Source organism: Akebia trifoliata, chromosome 3 (genome assembly GCF_017979445.1).
Source record: "Akebia trifoliata isolate Shusen 1 chromosome 3, ASM1797944v1, whole genome shotgun sequence".
NCBI classification, from domain to species: Eukaryota; Viridiplantae; Streptophyta; class Magnoliopsida; order Ranunculales; family Lardizabalaceae; genus Akebia; species Akebia trifoliata.
This window is the reverse complement of record NC_141377.1, coordinates 33,000,226-33,024,126: the sequence shown is the minus strand read 5'-3', so window position 1 is coordinate 33,024,126 and position 23,901 is coordinate 33,000,226. Positions and strand designations below refer to the sequence as shown.

The 23,901-nt window shown below is 32.9% G+C and overlaps 1 protein-coding gene and 1 long non-coding RNA gene across 2 annotated transcripts; both read left to right on the top strand.

Moving 5' to 3' along the window:
- The first annotated feature begins 2,153 nt into the window (after positions 1 to 2,153).
- On the top strand, positions 2,154 to 4,343 carry LOC147406453 (uncharacterized). Its single transcript, XR_015175792.1, has 2 exons — positions 2,154 to 2,553; positions 4,058 to 4,343. It is a non-coding gene; the product is annotated as an uncharacterized LOC147406453 (long non-coding RNA).
- Positions 4,344 to 11,839: 7,496 nt separating this feature from the next.
- Positions 11,840 to 14,915, top strand: LOC147406452 (uncharacterized). The gene is made up of 3 exons (XM_086434494.1): positions 11,840 to 12,864; positions 13,576 to 13,804; positions 14,541 to 14,915. The coding sequence occupies exons 1-3, from the start codon at positions 12,059 to 12,061 to the stop codon at positions 14,697 to 14,699; spliced, it is 1,194 nt and encodes a 397-aa protein (XP_086290620.1). The 5' UTR covers positions 11,840 to 12,058; the 3' UTR covers positions 14,700 to 14,915.
- Positions 14,916 to 23,901: the final 8,986 nt, after the last annotated feature.

Sequence of the window (23,901 nt, the reverse complement as noted above, 5' to 3'; positions counted from 1 at the left end):
ACCAAAAATCAAAATTTTAAAACTAATATTATCATTAGATGGATTGGGTTTTTAGGAATGCTTCATTTTTATGAGTTTTTATCAATCTCTAACAATCAATTGGTGTGCATTGCTTTTATATCAAACCAAACCCTAAATTTTATCAATTTATCATTTTTTCAGGATTTACCATTATAATAAAAAGTACGTGTGTGTGTGTGTGTGTATATATATAAGAGAAAACAAAGAAGATCAATCATTAACTTGGTTTATTGTTTGCAATAAAGAGAGTGGAAGAGAACTTGATGATGGTTCATTTACTTACATAAGAGACCACAACAATGAGAGTATGGTGAAGTCAGGAAAGACATATGAATGGTGGTTGTACTTAATAAAAAAGTTATAATTTTATGACGTGCACTAGTAAAATCGGTGCACGTACATCAAATGATAGGTGCAAATAGAGATTCCCAAAATATGAATATGCAAGAAATATATTTTCATCTTTTAGATAGGTAAGCAAGTGAATAAATGGTTTCCTACCAAAGTTTGTGGTACCACCTGTCAAAGATTTTAGAACCTCGTGGCGTTATTGCTAATATATTGTTTTTAATAGAGTAAAGTTGTGTGGAAGGATACTTGAGGTGTTGATCACAAATTTCTTTATGCGCATGTGAATCCCTAGATTCAATATTGTACGCGATGAAACAAATAAGAAAGGTGTAGGCATCAAAAGTTCAAAGAGACCTTACAACTTTCTAAATTATCGAAAAACCCTTAAAATCAAAGTTGGGCCTATACACCTAAATTGGGAACCACTGATTGGGAATGAACTTCTTACGATTTGAATTTGAGTTTTCGCAGATAAAACCCATGATCCAATAAATCTAAGTGATCCACATTAAGAATTGGTCCCATACATCTAACAAACTAGTTAGCATGTGGTTAAGTTTAAAACTCATTGAAATATATCACACTAATAACCAAATAGTATTTAAACCAATTGTGTAGAATTCATCTAGGAAAGGGGCATAATTCAAAATAGTCTCATACTCTAAAACTATAAAAATCAAAGTCTCTTTCATTTGTGAGATCTAGGGATCATTCTCTCTTAGAAGACAAAATCTCTCCCTTTAAATAAGAAAAAACTCTCAAGTCCTCCTCTAGAAAAAGAATAAATTTCTTCACGAGAGAATTGGACTCCAATTCAAGAGAAAATCAAGCTTAAAAATCCTCCTTCGAAAGCTAATAAATATTTCTCATATGATCAAACGCAAAGCCTATAAAGAAAAAAAATACAATAGGCCTCCAGAGAATATCAAACCTAAAAACCCTTCTCCAAAAGTTAAGAAATTATTGTTAACCAATCAAGTGCGAAGCCCGAAAAAAAAAAAAACCAACACAAATCTATTAAAGATATCAAACACAATAAAGCTACCATCTACAAATCAAGAAGCGTCTTCTCAACCGATCAAACGCAGAGCCTGTTGAAAGCGCCCTCGATCCGCGAGGTATACTGTAACACCCCGAATTTTTAATTCGTATCTCGAGGAAAAAATAAATAGTGAAATTTTAAGAAAATCTTGAAAGTTGGATTTAGGGGTAAAATTTTACGATGTTTCTGATCATTTTTAATGGAATCTGACATCACCATTAGATTCAAAATGATCGAAAAACATAGTTTAGCCTGTAAGCATGCTCAAATGCGAGTTCGAATATAAAAGTTACAAAATCCTCGATTACCGGGTCGGACCAGGCTAAAATAGTGACTTTTTATTAGAGCAATAATTTGTAAAATTCGATCATACCATTGGGTTCATAACGAAAAATTATTCAACATGGACTATTTATTTGTCAAATTTGGAGACTAGAAATTCGAATTATCGTCAAAAACGAAAACGACATCAAGTTTATGGGTCACCTCAGGTTAAAAATGTAAACTTTTGATGGAGACATAATTTATAGAAATTGACTATACCATTAGATCCGGAACGAAAAATTAGATGAAATAGAGTATTCATTTGTCAGTTTTGGAATCCGGATGATCAAATTATCATCGATCAAAACAATTGACAAAATACCGAATTCGTCCCACATTTTATTTAAATAACATTTAAAAAAAAAAAAAATTTCTCTCATCTTCCCCACTCGTCCAAACAATGCGGAAAAAAAAAAAAAAAAAAAAGAAATTTGTTTTTCCTCCGATTTTTCCACTTCAGATCTCTCGCAAACGGTCCATTTTTGACGATCGCCGCAGAAGAGAAAAAGGTCTGCAGCTACGTTCTCTACAAAACCCACCCAACCTTTCTTCGTTTCACTTTCTATTTCATCCAATATCGTCAAAAATCAGCCGTATTTGGATACGGAAATTTCGAAACTTTGACCTCGGATTTCGTCCGTTTCGGGGTCAAATCGCCTTTCGCCGTAGAAGGGAGAAAAGACGAGCACATCGAGATCTTCAAAACCACCAGGTCGATTTCAAAAATCAGCCGCTTCGAAGTTCGGTCCGTCTCGATTTCCGCACTGATCGCCTCGATTTTCGCGCACACGCTTTGATCCTTTCGCCTAGAGATTGTAAGGAACTCTCAATTTCTATTAGTAATCTAGATTGTGAAAATTGCATTTAGGATTTTATCGAAAAATTTGGATGTATTTTTAAAATATAGAATTATTTTGTTATTTCAAAAATTCACGCCAGAAATTGCATGTTTGATATGTTTAATTGTATTTTTAATAAATTATACGTGGGTAGGGTGTTTTAACGGGTTATTGCCATAAATTGGGTCTTGTGCACTGCTCGGACCCCGTTTTGATATGAAATTTGTATTTTTTTTTTATTATTGATAGAAATAAATTCTATAGTTGAAAAATGTGATTTAATATTCAATGAACTCATATTGAGTTGATGAATATAAGAAAATGGATATTTTATGAAGAGATTGAAAACTGTAAAAATCGAAAAAAGGGAAAAAGGGTATGAAACGGTAAAATGTCAGAGTCACACCCGAGGGGTGATGTCTGCATTTTACGTTGTTGTGTTGTATGCAGGTTGGTGAACGGATATCCAGGGATAATGTTACTGGTTGCATGTTTATTTACTTTCTGTTAGCGCGATGCGCTCTGTTATGTTGTTTATTTTAGGCCGGGTGGCCACACTTGCATGGTAGGAAACTGGATATCTATTCTCAACCTTGTATTGTTAATTTCTCTTTTGTTTTCAAATGAAAATAATATATATAAGTAGCTATGTTGTGAGCTGTTAAAGAGTTTGTGAATGCCTGAAGGGATAGTGCATCATATCATCCGGAGTGGTGTACTATCCTGGGATGTACGGTAGGGACCACCAAACTCATACGTGGTATGGGACGCGTATGAGAGTGGAGTCACAACTGGAATCCGGGTTTATTCCTCTCTATCTTTACCAGTGAACTTGTAATGTAAAGGTGGTCGTATACGAATGGTTTGTATCTTTGGGAATCACATGTACGCCTGATAGGCATAGACGAAGATGATTAGTCAGTGATCACTAACAATCTATAGTAGTCGAACGTTCTGACACATCGAAAAGAGACCCATTGCTTACGGTCACGTCAAACGGCCAGCCTGAGCCGGATAAATGGTCAACCAAACGTGGTAAGGGCAGCGACCGGCCACAAAATCAGGAACTAAAAGCCAGAGAGAAATTGTAACATCATGTCCCGATTGGGAGCGATCCAGTCGTGAATCCCAACACTCTAATTCCAATACTCCACCATTGTGTATTATGTATCTGTTGTTTATTTTGATATATAAAATGAAATGCATGTTTATTATTTCCATTTGATCAATTAGATTTGTATAAAAAGAGAATGTTATAGTGAGTACTGCTGATCGATGTAATGTGAGTTTTAAAATGTTTAGTTGCTCATCCCTGGCTATATATACCAGTTAATCGTAGGTTTCTTCTGTAAAACTTTATTTATTTTAAAATGATTCAGTATGTTTATTCGTTCATGTTAGGAGAGGTTATTGGCAAAAATTGTTGCTTCCTTACTGGGTAACCATTGTTACTCACCCTTTCCTTCTCCATTTTTTTTAGTTTCAGATCTGAAGCTTGGCGAAACAAGTGTAGAACAAGAGCGAGGATCATCTGGTTGGTCAGATAGACAACCAGAGTCCGTCACCTGGTAAGTATTAGGGCTATACCCCCTAGTGGTGTCAGTTTCTCCAGGTAGTCTTATGGATTCTGTCTTGAGTGTTAGGAATTATGTTAGAGTGAGGAATTTTGTATAATCCTGTATATAATTTTTCTTCTTCCGCACTCTGATCTATCGGACATTATTAGACGTATATAGGCTTCCGCTAGTATTATATTTTGTTTGTTATATGCAGGATTGTATGTCGTTTATCAGGTGCAGGTTGAATCGCCTTGGAATGCTAACATAAACAGAGGAGACCATGCCGAAATTTCGAGGTGCCACCTCGTACCTTGAAATCTGACATGGGGATTTGTGTTAGCGTCCGGCAGGGCGCCACATATACGGATCCACTTTTGATTTTTGAGGTTTGAGAGTCACCACCTAGTTATTACGATATAGGAATCGAACATTGACTCAAAACGGATAAAACAACTAATCTACAAAGATACTAAGTCTGGGGATCACATTACGTGGTTGGAAGGTGTTAGGTACCAACCCCGCTCGGCAAACGTCGATTTTTACTAATTTTCAAGACAATTACATTGCTAAAAGACCTAAATAAATAAAAAAAAATAAAGTGAAATGGAAATATATCAATACGATGATCACAACGACTTGTTCCCTTAGATATGGTAGAACAGTTTCTTGTATAAGTACTTATCGCTTTCTTCTGTCACCGGATCTGCTTCGGATCTCCAAAATGAAGTATCTGTTCCTTAGATCTGAGTTTTGTGATGGATTTCTGGGTATTTTCTAGAGAGTTTATAGGAGTTTTCCAACAAAAATTGGAGTTTGGATGATGGGTAAGGGGTTAGGACTTCAAATCAGGATTTTGAGAAGGTTGGGAAAGCTTTTTAACTTACTTTTTCTAGGATTTTCTTTGACCTGCAAAATTAAGTTATGGAGGCTCTATATTTATAGAGTTTTTTGGAAGAATTAGGTTTGACTAAGTCTCTTTTTAAATTAGGGTTTTAATTAGGATTTTGACTTAAGTCTTATGAGATTAACTTGGTTTCTTTAGATTAGGTTTTAATTAGGGTTTGACTTAAGTCTTATGAGATTGATTTAGTTTAGATTTTTAAATTAATTTTATTAAAGTCTAAATTTACGTTAATTAATATTTTATTCATTTATTTCGAATTTAAAAATTTAAAAATTATCATTTTACCCCCGAAGAGAATTTTTGTATTTCAAGTTGGTTTTCGATGTTGCGAGATGTTTTGGAATCGATTTTTCATAAGAAATTCAATGGGATCATGGATTTTTATTACTTATGAAAATTTTTGACATGAAATGATTGTCAACCCTTATAAGGGGCATTTTCATAATTTTATCGAATTAGGTAAAAATTGATGAAATGATTTATTTGATTTTATTTTGTTATTTTATGTATTCGAATGGATTTTCCTAAACGTAAGGGGTTCTAAGGATGTTTTGATGTTAGGGATATTTTGGTAATTTAATAATTTTTTAGTGATTTTTATCGTAAAGCTTCTTTTTGTCTGTAAAATGATGATTTTTATATTTTTGGGATTATATTTTTCTAGCATAGCGTAGTTTCTCCAGTTTTGTTAGTTTGAGATACCTCATTTAAATTTCTGAAATATATCTAGTAATAAAATAGAGTATTGGAATAATCATCCATCATTGGAAATCGTCGCGATCGGATTGACGAGTTGATTAATCAGGCAAATGCAAAAATGGGGTGTCTACACCTGTGTAAATATGAGAAGTTCATCATGGAACCTCAATGCTACGTTATTTGGAGTCGCCACCATTTTTTTTTTGTAAATAGGTGTGAATGGGCACCTGAAATGATTTTAAAATCAATTTTTACATCGTAGTGACTCTCATTTGTTGAAAAGGCAAGGTTTACCTAAGATCTAGATAAGAAGATCTGATTAAAGGATGAAGAAAGTATCAAAAACCTCACCCTCTCCACCAAAAGTGATTACCTTGCTTTACTATTCTTTTTGTAGAACTTAAGAAAATACATGAGAGTGCATGCTAGAAGTGGTATGTGCATTGAGTGAAATGTTTCCTCAAAAAGGATTTTGATTTTAATGTGACATTTGAGGCATCCTATGGAAATGATGACCATGTAGCCACATTATTTCTTATGGATATGAATGTTGGTTTGAATTTTTAGAAAGACTCCATGATAAAGTTTCCTTGAAGTCATAACTTTGATATATGTATGCAAGGCTAGAAACTTAATGTTTTACCCTAACAAGAGAGTGACACATTTCTTCATCATTGTCATACATAGGTGAATGGATGCATTGTGTGCAATATGATGCATGAGACATATAAATAGGAAAAATAAGATTTTAACTCTTACCCTTTTGATCAAACATTAGTCCAACCTACAGAAGATGGGAGAAAGTATGCATTACATCCTAAGGATTGTTAAAATATAAAAATGGAAGGTTAGAAGTAAAATATACAAACTAAACAAAATAAACCTAGTCTAACTCATCTTGTCCCTTGAGGTTCTTTGAATAGGCTTGAGTCTTGAGGTGACCTTAAGAGTTGAATGCTTTGGTTGATGATATATGATTGGAGATGGTGGAGATTGTTGGTTGAGAATGAAGAGATGAGGAGAGCTCATGAGTTAAATGTTGGTTTGAGAGAAGGTTAGAGAGGTGAGTAGAGATTTTTATAGAGTTTGGGGTAGAGAAGTGGGGGCTTGAGAGCATGTATTATTTATAGAAAATAAGGGTATTTATAAAGTTTTTGAAAGACTTTTGGGGATAAAGTGGTCAAATCCTAAAAATAAAGAGAATGGACATGAGGTTTAAGTTATTTATTTTTAAAATTTTCATTTGTATAAGGGTAAATGTGAAATTTGTGAAGAAACCTAAAAAAAATTCTTTGATCTTTGATTTTTGTAGTAAATAGAGATGAAAGAACAAAAAAACACTTTTAGGATGGTTAATAGGGAAGTAACATGTGTAAAGGTGAAGTGATAAGTGAAAAATAGACCTTGATTCATTTGTAAATAACTCATAAAGTAAGAGTGGATGTATATTTTTGAAATTAACTAATAAAATAACAAAAATACTTTTGGGAGGGTGAGTAAGGGAGTGACATATGTAAAAGTGAAGTGATAGGTAAAAAGTAGACATTGATTCATTTGTAATGGTTAATGTATATTTTTTTAATGGGTTAATGAGAGAACTCCATGTATGTATTTGAAGATTCTCACCTTTTGAGGGTATCATTAAAAGTTCTCTCAATTTTATGGATTATTATCAAAGACCAAAACATATTTTTAATTTGACCACATTTTTTGGGAAAGATATTATTGGATTTTTACAAAGGGAAGTTGACTCTTTAATTAGGTTAGAGCATTAGGCATCATGAGCTTATGAGAGATCAACATGTGTTATCTTTTGAGGAGGTATGAGATAAGAGACTTAGAATACGTTTGGTATTGGACTTAGAATGGACTTGGAATATGGACTTGAGTTATGCACTTTGAGTATTAAGGTTAGGTTTGGGTTAAAAAATGGACTTGGGTTATGGGTTTAGTATGGACTTTGTCTTGGGCTTAGGTTGGGTTAGGAAATGAACTTGGGTTAAGGTATGAGTGATGAATCGATTAATGGAAAATGAATATGGATTATGATTGGTTTATTGGAGTAGGTATGGAATTAAAGTGGATTAGGGACAATGTTTGGGCATGCAAAACTATATGACATGATGCATGTATGTATGAGGAAAATGTGTCAAGTGGTAATTTTTATGCAACATGGGCCCATTAAAGGGTTTTGGATTTTTAATCGAAATTAACTTGAAATTTTCAGAAATTCCTAATGGATTCGTGCAAATTAGGGTGTCTACAACCTAGAGAGAGGAAAGCTGCACACACTATCATTTATTTTTTAATTATTTGATTGTTAATAAAAAAAAAGAACGTTATGTTAATTGAGTTTATTGAGATTTGTATCTCCGTTTTAATAAAAATCAATAATTTTTTTTAATTATGATCTTATTTCATGCATTTCAAGGTGGATCGTGAAATTTGTTGTCAACAAACACAAGATTTGTATAGTTTGGCAAAATTGCCAACATCCATAGTCAATGATGAAATCCTTTTATTATTTGCATGAAAAATAGAGTTAAAATCTCTTAATCTCACTACTTTGGATCACTATTGGCGTATAATACTTTCTACCAAAAATATAATACCACCAACAATACAAGGCACGAAGATATATCTATCCCATTGATAGTGATGCCTTATATTACCATTCGTCATGCTCTTTCAACCACAAAATGAACTCTTATTCCTTTATCACTTAATTAAGCATACTTTTAATATGATTGGTGATTTATAGTCGATGGATTTAAGCACGAAACATAACTATGAGCGAAAAATCATAGGGTTTCAAGGCCTCAAAGAACATTGCTCATGTTAAGTAGCTAAAGGTCACACTATTTGGTTGATTGACACATGGGGCATGTATTTGCGATTAATAGCTCATATGTATCAAAAGCTTATATTTTGATTTGTTTTAAAGGATATTTTATCAAAATGGACAAGAATTGGCCTTAAAAGTACCAATGGAAACCATTTTTATAATATTTATTGAAAAAAAGCTATATAGCCATTTTATTTCTATATTTATCTTTTTAATAAAAAAGACAGCCACTTGTTACTTTCATGATTTAACTTTTATACGCATTATGCCTCAAATAAAACTAATTTGTGTGAAATTCAAAATCTTTACTATTATAATGAAAGAATGGTGAGTATTGTTGACTTAAAATTATCATTAGCCATAATTTTTTAAAGAGTCGCATTAGACTGACTCAGAAAAAATACACTCAACTGATGTGGAATGTGCATAGAACTATAAACTTTTTTCCTTGTATATGCTTATATGACTTTAAATGAGCTAAATGATACAAAATGTTATCTATTTAAAATCTTTAAAAAAATTCTTGAATTTCTCTTAAATTAATTATAGATCTATATAATCAGGCGAGGTGTTTATTTTTCCAATGTTTATCTCCCCCCCCCCCCCCCTAGCAAATAGGGATTTAGATTCAATCATGCATACATCTTGATGACAACTTTTAAATTTATTACCTTTTTTATCCTTATTTCTAATAATATTCATTTAACTTTATTGTCTTTCCTTTGTTATTTTCTCATATGTTTGACTTTTATATATTGCCTTTTTTATTTCCCCTTCATTTTTTTTAAAGAGAATACCCAATTGAAAAATCCTCACCATTTTAAGCTCATGTCCAAATCCGCATGCATATAATAATAATAATAACAATACAAATAATCTATATAATAAAACAAATGGTGGAGTCTACTCCTTTTATCCCCTACATAAAGAAGGATTAACATTTAATCTCATTACGATTTTTGAAGACAACGTTTAATTGCATTATATTTCCATTGTCTTCTTTTTCAAGAATGCCTTTCAGTTTTATTGTCTTTCCATCTTCTGACCCCTTTACGCCCAAAGTGAATACTTGTGTCGGTAGGCACAGGCAAACTATGGTAAAAATAATAAAACATAACAACAAACCCCACTCATTTTATCCCTCCCATAAAGAGATGTTGAGATTTAATTTTTCTATAAATCTCGAGGATGATTTTAATTTTATCATCTTTCCTTTTTATACTTTTCAAAAATACATTTTCAACTTTATTGTCTTCCTTTTATAAATCCTTTTCCAAAAATACACCCTCCACCTTTATTATATTTCCCTTCAAACTTATTGCCTTTCCTTTCCTACTCCCCCTAACTCTAAAGAGAATGCATACGCTTAATTACAAACTCTATTAAAAGTATAAAACACAATGGTGGACACTATTCCCTTTATCTCCCTCAGATAAGGGGTTGGGATTTAAGTTCACTATGAATATCAAAGATCACTTGTAATTTTATTGTTTTTCCTCTTCTGTTACTTTTTAAGAATACCCTCTTAACTTTATTATCTGTCATTTTCTATCCCACTTACCAAGAATACTTCCTATAACTTTATTATCTTTACTATTTCCCATCTTTTTCAATAATACTCTTGTAAATTTATTGCCTTTTCTCTCTAAATCCCAAAGGATAACCGTACTAATAGGTAAGGACAAACTCAAGTTCTAATAAGATTTTAAATTGAACCATAAATCGAGATGGTAAAACATACGTGGTCTGTACGTGGCTAGTGTGGTAAGGGCACAAAACTATAGATCTTTTACTTCAGGACACATAAGGAAATATATCAATGGTTTTGTGCACTTGCCACGTTACATACCACATATATTTTGCCACGTCGACTTATCATTAGTCTTTCAAATTAGTTTGAGTCTTTCAAACCATCTCCTCTAGTTATAGTGGTATTGGGTTGGATTGGGTCTTAGGGTCAGCAAACACTATAGGATCTTAAAAAAACATTATGGGATTATTGTGTGGGTCAGTGCATGTGGTCATGGATTAGACTTGTCGAGTACAGTTGGGAAACCTGGGTTAGGCCTGTCCTGTGGATTGCCTGATTGGCCAGGTCCTGGTCCTCTACCAACAGAAATACCATGTTTCAAAAATAAAAGAAAACATTATGGGATTCAGATCCTATCCGGATCCAGTAAATAGCAACAATAATTCAGACCTTGATACATATTTACATTAGAAATGCTACGGTACATCTATACTGGAATATTATGGTAGTTCTTTGTTGATCTAACAATACAATACCTCTCACTGATCCATTTTAACCGTAATGAGTTTGTGTTTCACGAAACAAACTTCGAAACCATCAAATCAATCTTATTTAAAGTTTGACCATCAACCAATCATACTCACGTATGAGTGTATCACGGGCTATTACAATGTAATAGATTACTATTATTACTACTTTATAAAAGCAAATGGAAATAATTTTAAAATAAAGTGATTTAGACACCTCCCTCCACGTTTTGGTCTACAATAGACACCCACATTGTTTTCAAATTGATGACATGTTCATTGACTTAGGTCTTCTATGAGAGATTAGCATAATTGACCTAAATACCCTCATCTTTAAATTCTATGATTAATTTTTCTCTCCTACTCAACCTTCAAGAAGAAGTAGAAAGATTGATTTTTTTTTTCTTTAATAGAAAAAAGAATTTTCACATAAATTAACAACTTAAAATGACAGATTTCTATTGTAAGTTTTGAACCTTAAAATTCTATCTCCTTCACCCTTAAAACCTCAAGAGAAAAATTGGATTTTTGATAGAAAAATCAAGATTTTCTATAAGACATTTAAATTGAGGTTGAATAGGTTCAAAATATTTTACAGCTTTCCAAGAGAAAATCCAGGGGTTTGACTAAAGAATGAAGATGAGGGCAATTAGATCATTTACATTAATCTCTAAAAGAAGACCTAGGTCAAGGGGGCATGTCATCATTTTCAAAACACAATGATGTCTCCTACATTAATCAAAACTTGGAGGAGCATGTATAAATTAACCGGTCTACACGGTATAGACTATAGACAAAGACATAATCTAGATCCGACGACTATAACTTCTAGTCAAAGTTGGAAATTTTTGTTAATGATCAACGGCTGATATCGTCTCTCAAAATCCATCCGATAGAACTCCCATCCAACGGCTACAATCAAATAAAGGGACATAATAGGAATGTCTCCAATCCTTAAAACGGTTTTCAAATTTTTTTTTCTCTCTTTATTACATCTGAGAGCCTCTCCCATAGTTTCTTTCTGGCTCATTTTAGTTTCTGCTAACTTGCTCATCTAGCTCTGCTTATCGTGCGCCGTCTGAGAAATGTCTCAGACCTTCACCATAACCACCTTTTTTATAAGAAGGATCTCACGTTACAGAAAAACCCATTAAAGAACAAACTCAGAATCGAAAGATAAGAATACCAAGAGTCGCCATGGAAGCTCAAAAAAGCCAGACAAAGCTAATGAGGACTCAATCATCACTTCTTCGTTCATCTCCCACCATTAGATCTTCCATCCACAGCATCTCTTCCATAAACGAAGAAGAACCTGCTTCAGATGAAGAAAAACCCCATAAATCCAGTTCAGGAATTCGAACCGGCGGTTCGAACCGGTTCTTACCTTTTCTGATCGTTGTGATCCTTACTTCTTCCTTCTTCTTGTTCTATCTCAGAAGAGAAGAAATACCCATTTCAGGAAACTTGATTTTAGGTCTGGGTTTCGTTTCGGCAGCCATTTTTACAGTGAGAAAGAAAATGGGTTTCGTTAATAGGAATACGAGATTAGGGTTTTCTAGGAGTGGTGGAGAATCGGTTCAGTGGTTTATTGGTTCTTCTTCTTTAAAGAAAGAACGAAAAGTGGGTAAAATTATTAGAGAAGGTGTGGAGTTTTACAGTAATGGAGATTTCTATGAGGGAGAATTTCACAAAGGGAGGTGTAATGGGAGTGGGGTTTATAATTATTTTGTAAATGGGAGGTATGAAGGGGATTGGATTGATGGGAAATATGATGGGTATGGGATTGAAAGCTGGGCTAGAGGAAGTCGGTATCGTGGGCTGTATCGACAAGGTTTAAGACATGGGTTTGGGGTTTATCGGTTTTATACAGGAGATAGTTATGCGGGGGAGTGGTTTAATGGGCAAAGTCATGGTGTTGGAGTACAAACCTGTTCAGATGGGAGTTGTTATGTTGGAGAATTTAAGTGTGGTGTTAAGCACGGATTTGGTTACTATCATTTCAGGTAATATAAAACTGTTTTATTGAGTTTGATTGTTGTGGATTTGGTCCATTTCTTGAATTTTTACAATTTTAGATTGTGCAATTGAAATCTTATTGTTTTAATTGTTTGATTGTTTTCTTGGAGACTTAATGATAATTGTATTGAATTGTAGAATTTTTACAATTTCCTTCTATCATTTTGTGAAGTATTATTGTTTGATTGTTTTCTTGGAGGCCTACCGATGGATGGAACGACAAATCTCATTACCGTTTAGCATTAATTTTTGAATGGTTTTTTACTAAATTGGATGGATGAAATTCGATTTTTGTTGCAGTCTGCTTTTATCGATTTTGAAATCCTGCTCGCTTTCTTTTCGTTACGTGGCTTGTTTTCAAGGACTCTAGATGGATTAATTAGTAGAATTGTGTTATTTTAGTGTTATAAATGAAATCGGTTCTTTTTTTGGGGGGTTCTGTAGTACATTTGCTTTTGGTAAATCTTGTCTTTCCACTTTGTCTGGACTTATTATGATCTTGTCCCAGCTGAATTCAGATTAATAAAACTTCAAATGATGTTATGAGATTAATTCTCCTTCTATTCGAACAGATGCCAAAATTTCCAATTTTTAAATTAATTAGATTCATTATTCAAAGAACAATGAATTTGTGTCTTGTTTTGCATTGAAGAGAGAAGTAACTGAATTACTGATAGTATGGTTGAAATTTTATGTAGGAATGGAGATAGATATGCAGGAGAATATTTTGGAGACAAAATCCACGGTTTTGGGGTCTATCACTTTGCCAACGGCCACTGTTACGAGGGGTCATGGCATGAAGGCCGAAAGCAGGGTTTTGGAATTTACACTTTCAGAAGCGGTGAAACAAAATGTGGAGAGTGGGACGGCGGAGTCCTCAACAATCCCCTACCCAAATTGACAGATGCCGTTCTGCGTGCACTACAGGTACGTTATGGAACATTTTTTTAATGGGTTAGCTTAGGTTAGGCTGGATTGATACCCGATTCATTAATGACACAAAATTACAATTTAGGATTCTAATCTTTACTATCATAATGAGAGAAGGCGGAGGAGTATAAGTGTGGTTTGACACCAAAATTTGGATCTCATAAATGCCCTCACTTTTACATTTAAACATAATATAATCAGAGTTATTTTGGTCAAAAACCCAGGAAAATTGAATTCTCACGACCCTATAATCATGTCTGTTAGTTTTCAACTTTTTTTTTTACTATGTAATCTTAAAACCCTTTAATTAATATTTTAAATTACAAATAACCCTTTTTGACACACGTGTGTGTACATGCCACCAAGGAAACGACGAAACAATTTTAATTACATTTACAAGAAAAGATGCCAAATGGGCTGCGACCCATTTTTATTTTTCACCAAATATACTTCTTCCAATGCTTGAAACAGTTTCGAAGATCTGATTGTTAGAGAATGCTGTGTTTAGCTCCCCAATTTGATAAATTTTTCCATTTAGCTGATCAATCTCATCAACATGAGATTCAAGAACCATTTGAGTGCCCCAAATTCGTGCTTATGTTTGGATCCATGAGACATGAACAAACACCATAATCTATTACAAATATTGATATCTCATTTTCTGCTCAACTCAACATTACCCGGAAGATAACACTTAAAAAATCACTTTGGTCCTCTTTTTATTTTATTTTAGGCAGCTAGAAGAGCAGCGGAGAATGCAATTCATCTTCCTCGGGTGGATGAACAAGTTAACAAGGCAGTCATGGCTGCAAACAAGGCTGCCACTGCAGCCAGAGTTGCTGCAATCAAAGCTGTTCAAAACAGGATGGATGGGAATTTTTGTGAATTGTGACGCACTGATGTCTAAGAAACTCTCACTTACATTGTAAATTTACTGAATTATTATTTATTCGGAAGGTCAGTGTCCCGGGCAAGCACAAGCTCACCCCACGTGTCAGAGAGAGGGAAAGAGAGTGTTGGCTGTGGTAGATGTTTGAGATCTATAATCATGCAGTTAACATGTACATAAAGCAATATGTATATCAATGGAAGGTTAATTTTTCAAGAACTTTTTTCTTTTCTGGGTTTCATGAAATCGATTTTGGTCCTCGGATACGACGAGTTAATATAATTACACAATTCAAGACTTCAATAGTTTACCAAGTTGGCACCTTCACCAAGCTAGCCTACTTTCTTTGTCTTCCTTGAAAATGTGGTGATTATTGCCAACCATGTAGGGTTGAGCCAGCTTGGTACATGGACCAAGGTAGACTCTTTGTTTGCTGGAAAAATCCAATGAGAAAATGCATTAGAGGAAAATTCGAATTTTCCGAAGTTGTTTTAATGGTTTGCTACAAAAATTAATTATCATTGAACCAATTTGCCAATGAAATATGGGTAAATATTTTCCTACAACCTTTGGAAAATGAATTTCTTGTAGGATGAGAAGCTTTGAGTTACCAAAATTAACCATCATGTGCAATCAAATGTGCTCAAATGTGGGCACTCTATTTTTATGGAAAACGTGATTTCTATTAGAATCCATTAGTTCGAAAAATATTACTTCTTGAGCAGTCATCTCAACTCTTGATCGGATCGGACCACACTCATAAGATGTTAGAATTTCCTTCATCTTCCGTCTTAGAATCTTTTTTCTTCAACTTCTAATGTTCCTTCTTTGAAGAAAATACTATTATCACCCCCTCCCCCCCTTTCTTCTCCCCTCTATGTTAGAATCCTTGGAACCTATTTTGATTATCTTCTAAGGTTTCTTTTCCTTTAAAGAGTACAGTTTTTCACTTATAATATTATCCTCTCTTATGTCTTGTTCTCTCTTTCACAATCTCTCTTGCTTTCTCCCTCTCACTGATTTTGGGTTTGAAGAAGATGTGGTTCAATAGTGACGGAATGAAAGGAATGGATAATTAACCCCATCTCTCAAGTATCGATTTAATTATATGGTTGTCGTATGAAAATAAAAAAATTAGCATGGTAATATAAGTTCTAAAAAAATGATTTTTTTTTTCATTTAATATTTTCCCAACAGAAAACCCCGTACATTAAAATTTAAAAGAAATAAATGTGGTGAATTACGGACCATGTAGATCGATCTGAACCACAAACCAGATAACGCTATAGTTTAACATGGATGTCAATAGTTTTGGATTAAACTAATGTCCTTTCTCTAATTGTGACCTTGTCTGGGAGGGATAACACCTTTTAGAAGCACATGGTGATGGTGGAGGTGAAGAATAGTGACTTTTCATGCATGCATGGTTGGATTCCAAATCAACCACAATTGCATATCCTTAGTATTTGTTGATTACTTTTACTTACTTTCATTTCTTTTTTTAAATGTAGGACTTATTTGTTTACAATAATAAAGGTAATTTTAAAATAGCCCCCTGGGTTTTGGTTTATATTTTAGGTACTCCTAGTTTTCTAAATTGATGACATACCCTTTGACCAGTGTAACCTACAAGAGATTAATTAACCAAAATGATAAAGGTACCCTCAGCTTCAACATCATATTTTTCTTCCAAAATGTCATATAGATATCCCTGCAGTGTTGAATTTTGGAGCAAGAATAATAAATATTCTAGAGGACTTGGTCTAAATCTAGAGATGAAGATGGATTTTGTTGAAAAATTTGAATTATTTTGGGAGAAAAAATCAAAGCTTTTATCCCAAAGATTGAAGAAAGATTTTTGTGTGGGGGAAAATGGTGGGGTTTTGACAAGATGTTGATGACGAAAGTACTTTAATTTTTTTTTTTTTGTTCATCTTTCAACAAAGGGGGAAGTCTTCTCTTTCGGAGAAGGAGGGTCGATGTAATTGACCTGGAGGAGGTAGAATTCCGAATACGGGTACGAAGGGTCATCCAGAAGCGCTGGAAGGGCTGGAGGAAGGGGACGAACCGGGTGTAAGACCATGGTCAAAGGGGTATGTCATAGTTTTGAAATTATAGGGGTATCAAAAATATATACCAAAACCTGAAGGATTATTTCAAAAATTTTCAAATTACATGTATTAAGCTCTTTCACTACTCCCAACTACTCTCACCTGTATCCCGCCATAATAAATCCTAGATGGAGAAGAGGTGAATGTGATAAAGATTGATTGGTTTACCTGCCTTTTGACTTAATAGCCTTAGCAGATGGGTTTGGTTTGAAAAATCTTAGTGGATGGATGGAGATGACCTCACCCATGACTTAGTTTTTGGCACAACTTCTTGGAAGATTCCATGAATGGCACCAAAAATATCAGTTAAAGAATGGTTAGATGTATTTATATTATTGTTGGTCTTGTATTTTTGTGGGTGCAACATGACCCCACCAACTTCTATAATAGAAAACTAGGTTAGGGTTTCTTTTATATTATTCAAAAAGTGATTGTTTCCCATTTGCTTACCAAAGCATGGCTTGTACTTGAATTGGAATATTTTTGGGTTTGATTGATCTCTCTCTCACTATGGTTTTAAGAATTGGATTTTGGGGTAGGATTGATATTCACTAAGTACAATTTAAATGATGGGAGCGGTTCGGCAGCCCTAAAGTTTGCCAAGTTTGGTGTCAAACATTTTTTGTAAATCACTTTTGATGGGGTTAGAAGTTCTGGAATAGGCTGATTTTTTGTGAGGATGATCTCTACAGTGAAGAGATCATCCTCACAAAAAATCAGCTCATTTTGAAACTTCTAACCCTAGTTTACAAGTTGAAGAATCGTGAACCGTCCAATTTTTGTAAATCACTTTTGATGGAGTTAGAAGTTTTGGAATAGGCTGATTTTTGGTGAGGATGATCTCCTCATTATAGAGATCATCCTCACAAAAAATTAGCTCATTCCAAAGCTTCTAACCCATATTTTGAAAAATGTTTGGCACCAAACTTGGCAAAGTTTAGGGCTGTTGAACCGTCCCCTTAAATGATTGATCCAATTATACAAATAGGGTTGAGTTCAATGACTCGTGAAAAAATACATGATCCCAACTGTGTAAACAAGAAATCAAACAGTCATGATTCGTACATATCTCTAGGATATTTCTCTTGATGATATATTTCAACGATTTGAATTTGTATCTACATGTTAGGGATAATGTGTTTTAAAACAATTATTATTATTATTATTATTATTATTATTATTATAACCCAGAGGGGGTGGCTCAATGAAAATTTTGAATCCAATAAACAGTGAGAGTTCATAGATTGTGTTTTCAATAACCAGTATAAGTAATGTTTCCTCAGGACCACTCACGAGGGTGTTCCCTCACTTACCTGATGCGTGTAATGTGTAGGCGTTGCACGTGTCCAGAGAGAGTCCCATATGCCTTGATTCCGCCCTTAGCTTATCCGATCCCTCTAGTTATACGGAAGTCTGAAGACCCACATTATTTAAAAATAAAAGAAATTATTATTATTTTTTCTAATTAAAAATAATAATGGTTCCAAAACACTTTGATATCGACTCATATAATTCCGTTATACCAAAATTTAAAATGCAAGTATAAGACAAAAATAGTAAATCAGTTGCTTAAGTAAAATATTATCTAATTGGGGATTTTCAAGTAAAATACCACTTAGAAAATTTCAAAAGTATCTACCATCAAATCTTGTAGGACCAATTTGATTATGTTATTTTCAAAAAGACAAATCAACAGAAATAATGATAATAAGATTTGGAAGGAAATACCGCCAAAAGAATAAAAAGTTGGACTTTACTTTAAAAATAAATGAAAAGGGCCTCCTTTCTCAAGAGTCCTAGTTTAAGTATTTGCTGTTTCCCCTCAACATAGAGTTTGATGTCCTTACCCTTGAAAGATGTTTTATAACACAAAAGTCAACTTCATTGGTGATTTATACTTATCAGATTTGATAAATTTTAATAACAAAATATTAGCTCTTGATTAAATTACTTCTTTGATAGTGCACATGCATCATTAATTAATTAATTTTTTATTTTTATTTTATATAATCAGGTGTCCTTGTAGACAGTCCGCACGTCACACATACCAGGTAAGTGAAGGTGCACCCATGAGGAATTAATGCTCATACTGGGTATCGAACTCATGATCTATGGATTAATCACTTATTGGTCTGAAATTGCCATTGAGCGAACCCCTGAGGGTTCATTAATTAAATTATTATTTTTTAATAAATCTAAAAGAGATGATTTGAATAGCATAGGTGGTTGTGGTTGCCACAATGGACTTTTATGGGAGTCTTCAAATAATTTATGTTACTGAGGTTAACAAATTATCTTTCAAATTAATGAAAAAATTTCATGGGAGTGCGCCTCTAATGATGTGTATGTTGCCAAGAGTTGGCTTCAAACTTACTCATTCTTGTTTTCATTAGTCAATAAAGTACATAACTTAAAAATGAAGGCTCCTCAAAGAAAAAAAAAAAAAAAAATTCCATTTTATGTGGCCAAAACAAAGAAGTCCTGACTTTTTTTTTTAACTCATGTGTGAGGTTTATTTATGGTTTCTTATAGTTTTTCTAGAATATATGATGGATATGAGAATCTATTGAAAATTTATAATTTTGATGTCTATAATTATTTCACTTTTAATATTCTATAATTTTATGGAAATTAATGTTTTCTTGGCTTTCCTATATGTCTCATTTATCTTAAGCTTTTTGTAATTTTTTTAATCTTTATTTAATAACTTTTAGAAAGAGTCCCACCATTTTTCTATGAACTTTTCATTCCAAGGCTCTCATTTTTTTTTTCAAGTACTTTGAATTGTGTTAGTCTTCAATTTTTTATTTCTTTATAAAAAGAAAAACTTTAGACATATATAATGTTAGAAAAACACTTTTCTCACTACATTTTTTTAGGAAAGTTTCTTGACCACATGACCTTGTGGCATCCAAAAACACGATTGAATGTCATAGAGATTTAAGGAACTCAAATTTTTAAGAATTTTTTTATTTTTATTTTGAAGAAAGATTATTTTTTACTATTGAATTTTAATTTTAAATTTGAGAGTTCAATGATCATCCATTTTCAAAGGCTATAATGAAGTCAAATTTTTTCCTTTTTAATCTGGTCTACATAATGATATCAAGTTCTCTTCTAAGTTAATTAGGCTAACCTAACTCATAATATTATAATCTCTCTCAATTTAAAAAAAAAAAATAGATTTGATAATATTACGAATGGAAAAGATGTAAAAGGAAAAAAAAAAAAACAATTTCATCAAATTAAATGAAAAATTAGTCAAAATGAAAAATAGAAAGAAGCTTTGCTAGTCATGCTTTATTTTGGTCAAAAATCAATTATGATCAAAAGAAATAAGCATAAATTTTCATATTTAATGAGGTTAAGTCAGATTCCAACCTCCCTTTTCTTTCTTTTTTCTTCTTCTTCTTCTTCTTTTCAAATTTTTTATTTTAATCAACTTTTTATATTTAGTTTTGGGTATTATTATAATCAATTTTTTATATTTCTTTGCAGTGTACAAGCTATCAATTTCTTACTTTTTAAGTGTGGTTGTTGAAGATACTTAGAACACAATTGATATCTTAGACCAAATATTATAAGCAATTGTAAATCAACTCATGAAGTTGGTGTCACCAGTCTATGTTTATGTTTATAAACAAATATGAATTACTTTGGAGTAAAATTACCTAAACCCTAGGATTTAGAGGTGATTGTAGGGTGTTTGACTTGGGTTATTAGATTTTGATTTGGACTTCAAGAATTAGATTGTTGAAAAAGATTTCTAGAATTTAAAATCTCAAAAATTGATTTCACATGGTAGAATCATAATTCATTTTACTTTCTATTTTTCTATGGTTGTGTTCAGGTATTTGTCCCCTGCAATTTATAAAAATAATAAATAAATAAAAAAATTAGATTCTCCTCTTAAGAATTTGATATATTTTAAGTTTGCCCCCACAAATTTTTGACAATTGCCTCTACCCCACCCAAGTTTTTGGATTTATTACTTATAGAACCCTTCTACTCAATTAATATTTGGCAGTTGCACCCACTCGCACTGATGACGTTGCTCCTTGACTTAGGTATTTACTCATAGGCTAATAAGAAATAACCTAAATACCCTTTTCTACAACCTCTAACAAGCAAGCAACCCATGAATTTTCTCCTCAAAATTACTCATCTTTATGTTCTTCAATCTTGTCAAGCAACTATAGTTTGCCCCCACTACAAGAAAAGCCTGATTCTGCCCTTGGGGTTGTGATAAGAATTATCGTTTAACCATAAACAAAACATGTTACTTTAGTACGAAAACACAAGAAATAGATTCCAAAATCACAAGAAATAAGTCCTTCATTGTTTCTAGAGTCGTGATAAATTGACGCGGTGACTGATGCGATTTATGTTGTAGTAGACAGAACCATAGATGCTCTTCGTTGGAATACACAAAGAAAAAGATCTCTGGTTTTGTGCACATGTCACGTCAACCGTGTAAGTTTTAGCAAGTCGGTGTATCATTAGTCTTGTTTCTAATATAGCCGACTTCTAATTCTAACCATAGAGAAATCACTTTTATCACTAGAACCAAATATAATATCGGAGTCTTGAATCGAATATTTTTAAAACTTTACTAATTGGTATTCCTTTGCATTCAATCATATTTTTAAAACTTCACTCAACTCCTATGTCCATCAAATCGAAAACTCATGTGTCACGAGTCGGATGAATTATATGGTTTTGAGTTGACACAGTCAAGTTTTGAGTTGACTCGATGAGTTTTAAAACTATGCAAACAAAGTTCAAACTTACATTTTTATTTATTTATTAAAATAACATTGATTGCTGTCTTTTATGTTTGTTCTTAATCTTGTCTAGATTATATTCCCTAAGTTGTTGGATCACAAGGGAGGGAACTATTTTTTTTAAAGCTTTATTTGTTAAAGACCCTCCTTATATCCTGATTTCACTAGATAGATCTTGTTTTCTGTCTCTCTTTGGAATTGGTGAAGGTTCATTTGCATTTGATATTAATTCATCTTTTCTTGGGTTTTTTTTTGTCTCTTTCCTTTGTACTTGGGTGGTTATAATGTCCTAATAGTTTTATTTATAAATTTAATTAATTTTTTAATACAAATTATATTGATTATCTTCTCGAGCAATGTGCTAGATGTCGTAAAATAATTCTTTGCAACGATCACGGCTGGTAAGTCCATCGATTCACACAGTTGTCCATACACTTATAGAAGATTCAACGTCTATTGTGATCCCTTCTTCTTTTTTAGGTGGAAATCAAGGTTGGGGAGTTGCTCGGAATGCTGATACAATATCAATATCTTTTGTTTGATGGTCAAATATTTCTTAAACAACTTTAAAATATAAAAAATATAAAAAAATAATAATAAGTGAATGAAATGAAGGCGACATCTCGACGACATAGTAAAGTCTGAGTGGTAATATCAGAGTTAGGATCAAAACCCTACCTTCCTCCGATGTATACTTATCAAAAGATTAATAAATATTAAACCCAATTTTTTTTTTTTTTAATTTGAGTCTTAGTATCTATTGATGACTTGTGAGAATACTATGTGAGTAAATAAAATATATAATAATATTATTAATATATAGAATATATAATAATAACATTTTAAAAACCCCCTAAGAGTGGCTCAATGGAAATTTTGAATCCAATAAACGGTGAGAGTCTATAGGTTATGTGTTTGTCACCTAGTATGAGCAATATTTCCTTAGGGCCACCAGCGAAGGTGTTGTCTCACTTACCTGGTGCGTGTGGTGTGCGGGCGATGCATGTGCCCAAAGGAGGGTCTCATATGTCTTGGTTCTGGCCCTGACTCATCTAGTCCCCCTAGTCAGACATAAGTTCGGACACCCATTATGAATAAATAAATAACAAGGTATTTTCAAATTTATAAATAGTTATTGCTATTTCTTTTATAAAACAACATTAGATTACCACAAATTGCTGAGTTAGTTTCTAATATTTTTTATCTGGCTTAGTTAGTAAAGTCTATGGATGATGATATTATATATTTGCGTTCAATTCTGGCCCGGCCTTCAAGTATATATCTCAACCTCATATGATTGCATCAGGCCAATTTAAGGGCCGGGTTAGGTTTTCTAATGGATTTTCATACGATAGACCAAACCCAAACTCAAACTTCTTAATAAACAGGCCCACTAAGTCCAACTTGAAAGTCAGTGAAACTATCTTACTAGAACCATAATCAAACGGTTGATCACATTTTTCTTGAAGTTGTATGAAACTCAATTTTCTTGATATATTTAGGTTTAGATTTTTTTTTTTTTTTATTTTTTTAAAATAAATATGGAGTGATGGATATTTCATAAGAGTGGAAATAATGGGACAAGTAGAGAAAAAATAATTGAAGAATATATAAAAGAGTCGTGCTGGAGTGACCTCAAGCTGGAGTCTCATATCGTACTTCTTGACGTGATAGTGGATAGGAACCATAGATGCTTTTTCACTTGTATCTCGATGAAAAACATCTATGATTTCCATACACTTTCACGTCAAGAAGTGTGATATGAGGTTCCAGCCTGAGGTCACTTCAGCATTAAAACTATCAATTCATGTGAAGATTTGAGGACTAACAAAAAAAAATCCGCGAAAGTACTCTCCTTGAAAACCAGGTAATCAATAGAAAAGTTTCTTTCTACACTATCAATTCATGTGAAACAACGAAAAAAGGTAAATCACTTTTACACATTTACACAACATTCATAAATTTTTTGATACAAACAGCACTTGCCCCTTGGGTCATTAAGATCTCTGCTACGATAATTCTTTCATAAATACAATTAGGAAATCATTTTTATTTTTTCTTTTAATGGAAAATAAATAAATTAATAAATTAAGGATTTTGTTATTATTTTTAAGAGAGTTGCTATTGCCACAACAAGTGTGTGCAATTTTTTGGTGATTTATATTGGAATTGGTGTGGCATTAGTAAAAGTTGGTGCGGCAGTAGTAGCTTTCTTTTAAAAATGTTCTTTTTATCAATATAAGAACTTGACCTTAGCAACCCCCAAAATATTATATTTTTCATTAAAAACCCATAGAAAAGCAATCAATA

What these genes read in the sequence shown, in the direction of transcription:
- LOC147406452 (XM_086434494.1), top strand. Translation starts at nt 12,059, where the DNA reads ATGGAAGCTCAAAAAAGCCAGACAAAGCTAATGAGGACTCAATCATCA. An exon ending in TTTGGTTACTATCATTTCAG is followed by an intron (nt 12,865 to 13,575) that starts GTAATATAAAAC and finishes AATTTTATGTAG; the next exon opens with GAATGGAGATAGATATGCAG. An exon ending in CCGTTCTGCGTGCACTACAG is followed by an intron (nt 13,805 to 14,540) that starts GTACGTTATGGA and finishes ATTTTATTTTAG; the next exon opens with GCAGCTAGAAGAGCAGCGGA.